Source organism: Limulus polyphemus, unplaced genomic scaffold (genome assembly GCF_000517525.1).
Source record: "Limulus polyphemus unplaced genomic scaffold, Limulus_polyphemus-2.1.2 Scaffold6141, whole genome shotgun sequence".
NCBI lineage: Eukaryota > Metazoa > Arthropoda > Merostomata > Xiphosura > Limulidae > Limulus > Limulus polyphemus.
Window position 1 is genome coordinate 25,406 of NW_013671751.1, and position 3,346 is coordinate 28,751.

At 33.6% G+C, this 3,346-nt stretch overlaps 1 protein-coding gene across 1 annotated transcript in view; it reads left to right on the forward strand.

Annotated features, from left to right (window-relative positions):
* Window positions 1–3,346, forward strand: part of LOC106473396 (PX domain-containing protein kinase-like protein) — a 35,437-nt gene that overhangs the window by 13,814 nt on the left and 18,277 nt on the right. Inside the window, exon 8 of the mRNA XM_022401852.1 lies at window positions 1,410–1,548. Within this exon, the coding sequence (XP_022257560.1) occupies window positions 1,410–1,548 (139 nt within the window). The remainder of the gene's footprint in view (window positions 1–1,409; window positions 1,549–3,346) is intronic.

Genomic DNA, 3,346 nt, shown 5'->3' on the forward strand with positions numbered 1-3,346 from the left:
AGAGGTTATATGTTCTCATACTGTCCTTGAATAGATGTTATATGTTCTCATACTGTCCTTGAATAGAGGTTATATGTTCTCATACTGTCCTTGAATAGATGTTATATGTTCTCATACTGTCCTTGAATAGAGGTTATATGTTCTCATACTGTCCTTGAATAGATGAACCAGTAACAGTTGTGAGGTAAGTAGAAAGTTCCATATTATTACAACTGACTTGTGTTGACAGTCTTCACTTGAACCAGTAACAGTTGTGAGGTAAGTAGAAAGTTCCAGATTATCATAATTGACTTGTGTCGACAGTCTTCACTTGAACCAGTAACAGTTGTGAGGTAAGTAGAGAAGTTCCATATTATTATAACTGACTTGTGTCAACGGTCTTCACTTGAACCAGTAACAGTTGTGAGGTAAGTAGAAAGTTCCATGTTACTATAACTGACTTGTGTCGACAGTCTTCACTTGAACCAGTAACAGTTGTGAGGTAAGTAGAAAGTTCCAGATTATCATAACTGACTTGTGTCGACAGTCTTCACTTGAACCAGTAACAGTTGTGAGGTAAGTAGAAAGTTCCAGATTATCATAACTGACTTGTGTCGACAGTCTTCACTTGAACCAGTAACAGTTGTGAGGTAAGTAGAAAGTTCCATATCATTACAACTGACTTGTGTTGACAGTCTTCACTTGAACCAGTAACAGTTGTGAGGTAAGTAGAAAAGTTCCATATTATTATAACTGACTTGTGTTGACAGTCTTCACTTGAACCAGTAACAGTTGTAAGGTAAGTAGAAAGTTCCATATTATTATAACTGACTTGTGTCGACAGTCTTCACTTGAACCAGTAACAGTTGTGAGGTAAGTAGAGAAGTTCCAGATTATTATAACTGACTTGTGTTGTTATGTTTCCTAGTACAGTAAGTTGGTTCAAATTACATTCAGTGAAGTCTGACTCTGCTTGATTCTTAGTATTTCTATAATTGTAAAATTCTGCACTCATGCTTGGAAGATAAATTAATAATTTATATCATTTCTATTAACAGAACACGATATCATGTGTAGCAGAGAGTGGAAAACCACAGTAAACGAAACAAACTGTCGGTTTTAATACTCGAAATAGAGTCAAACAGCTGTTGTTGACTAGTTTTTTGTACTAGAAGACAGCCTGTGACTGAAGAGGATTCACCCATGTGTCAAAACTAGTTTTTCCGGAATTCTGACGGTTTCTTCCATTTACTGTGGTTTGTCTGTAATTTTCATCATTTACAACAACTTGGGAAAAATACCTTTTTTAAAAAATTATATTAATATCAGTTTCTAAAAACAAACTTGTATGTTAATTAATCAGAAACAGGTAGGAAAGAGGAAAGGATAAATGTTAATTTTCTCAAGTATAAGAACTTTTTGGTTTTCAGTGCAAGCCAAGAAACTCCTTCCTGAAGAAATATATCAGTCCAAAGTCAATCACTCCTGTTCCTCAGCACTTGATCAAAAAGTTTGGTCGACAGATTCTTATAGCTTTAAAGTTTCTGCAAGATAAAGGAATACCTCACGGTGAGGTTATTTTTCATTCATATTGTGGTTTCTCCTTTTTTAGTTTTTAATGACTACAGGGGGTCGAGTACATTATATAAAATGTATTTTGAATATGCAAATCAGTAAGTTGTAACAACCATAGCAGATATAAAATTGCATTGGAACAGCATGTATCAGAACCACCTTTTTACATTGTTTGACATTTTGTAGGTAATGTTATTCTACTAAAAATTAATCATTTTTCAGAAGGTTGTAATAGTCTTTTGTGGCATGAAATATGCGCACACTCGGTTCATAAAGATGTGATCTGAGGAATTTAGAACTTCCCATATAGGGAGATTCCTTGTTTTTAATGGCATTGGAAAACAAAAGAAGGGTTATGTCAACTTGGGGAACCAGAATTGTCCAGAAAGAGGCCTGCAATAAATCATACCTCAGCCGTGGTAAGCAAAGCATGGCATTTTTTAACAACATTGACCATAATCAAGAAGGATCTCCACCTGGAAACTGGGTCAAGAGGGTATGGGTTTGCCAGGATAAAACTTTCAACCATCACACACCTCAAGCAGTTGGAGAATGAAATGGATAATCGTGTTATTCCGTACGAAGATGTGACAGGCGAGTGGATTTTTGTGCTACCAGACTGTTAAAATAGTTGCTAGGAAACTATTTTAGATGGACTATGGAAAGCCAGCAGGGATGAGTGGTGTGCTTTCAACATGATAACCTTATGGCAGAGCCTTTGAAATGGAAATTATGTTGCAGTGCTATTGTTAAGATACATTTTCATCAAATAGAGCATGAGAAGATGTGGGTACATGGCCAGTAATGACACGATAATAGTTTTTCTGGTCAATCATTTTTCCATCTGCAGTTTTTTGGAACATTTGATTTTTAAAAGATATTTTTCATTTATGTTAGGCTGAAATGTAATTTCTAAATATTTATACATCTGGTTATTTCAATAAATGTCATGTAATTATGCAACAACAGCCCACAGAAACAATGGAAGCATGAAAGATGTAATGGTGTGTTTTTACAGAAACACGAAGAGCATGAATGATGTAACAATATGTTTTTTTACAGAAACACAAAGAGCATGAATGATGTAATATGTTTTTGATGGGAACATGAAGAGCACGAATGATGTAATGATGTTTTTTACAGAAACACAAAGAGCGTGGATGATGTAATGATATGTTTTTTACAGAAACATGAAGAGCATGAATAATGTAATGATATATTTTTTACAGAAACATGAAGAGTATGAATGATGTAATGATGTGTTTTTACAGAAACATGAAAAGCATGAATGGTGTAATGACATATTTTTTACAGAAACATGAAGAGCATGAATGATGTAATGATATGTTTTTTACAGAAACATGAAGAGCATGAATGGTGTAATGACATATTTTTTACAGAAACATGAGTATGGATGATGTAATGATATGTTTTTAACAGAAACATGAAGAGCATGAATGATGTAATGATGTGTTTTTTACAGAAACATGAAAAGCATGAATGGTGTAATGACATATTTTTTACAGAAACATGAAGAGCATGAATGATGTAATGATATGTTTTTTACAGAAACATGAAAAGCATGAATGGTGTAATGACATATTTTTTACAGAAACATGAAGAGCATGAATGGTGTAATGACATATTTTTTACAGAAACATGAGTATGAATGATGTAATGATATGTTTTTTACAGAAACATGAAGAGCATGAATGATGTAATGACTATTATTTTAGTAACAGAAACATGAAGAGCATGAATGATGTAATTGTATAATATTTTTTACAGAAAC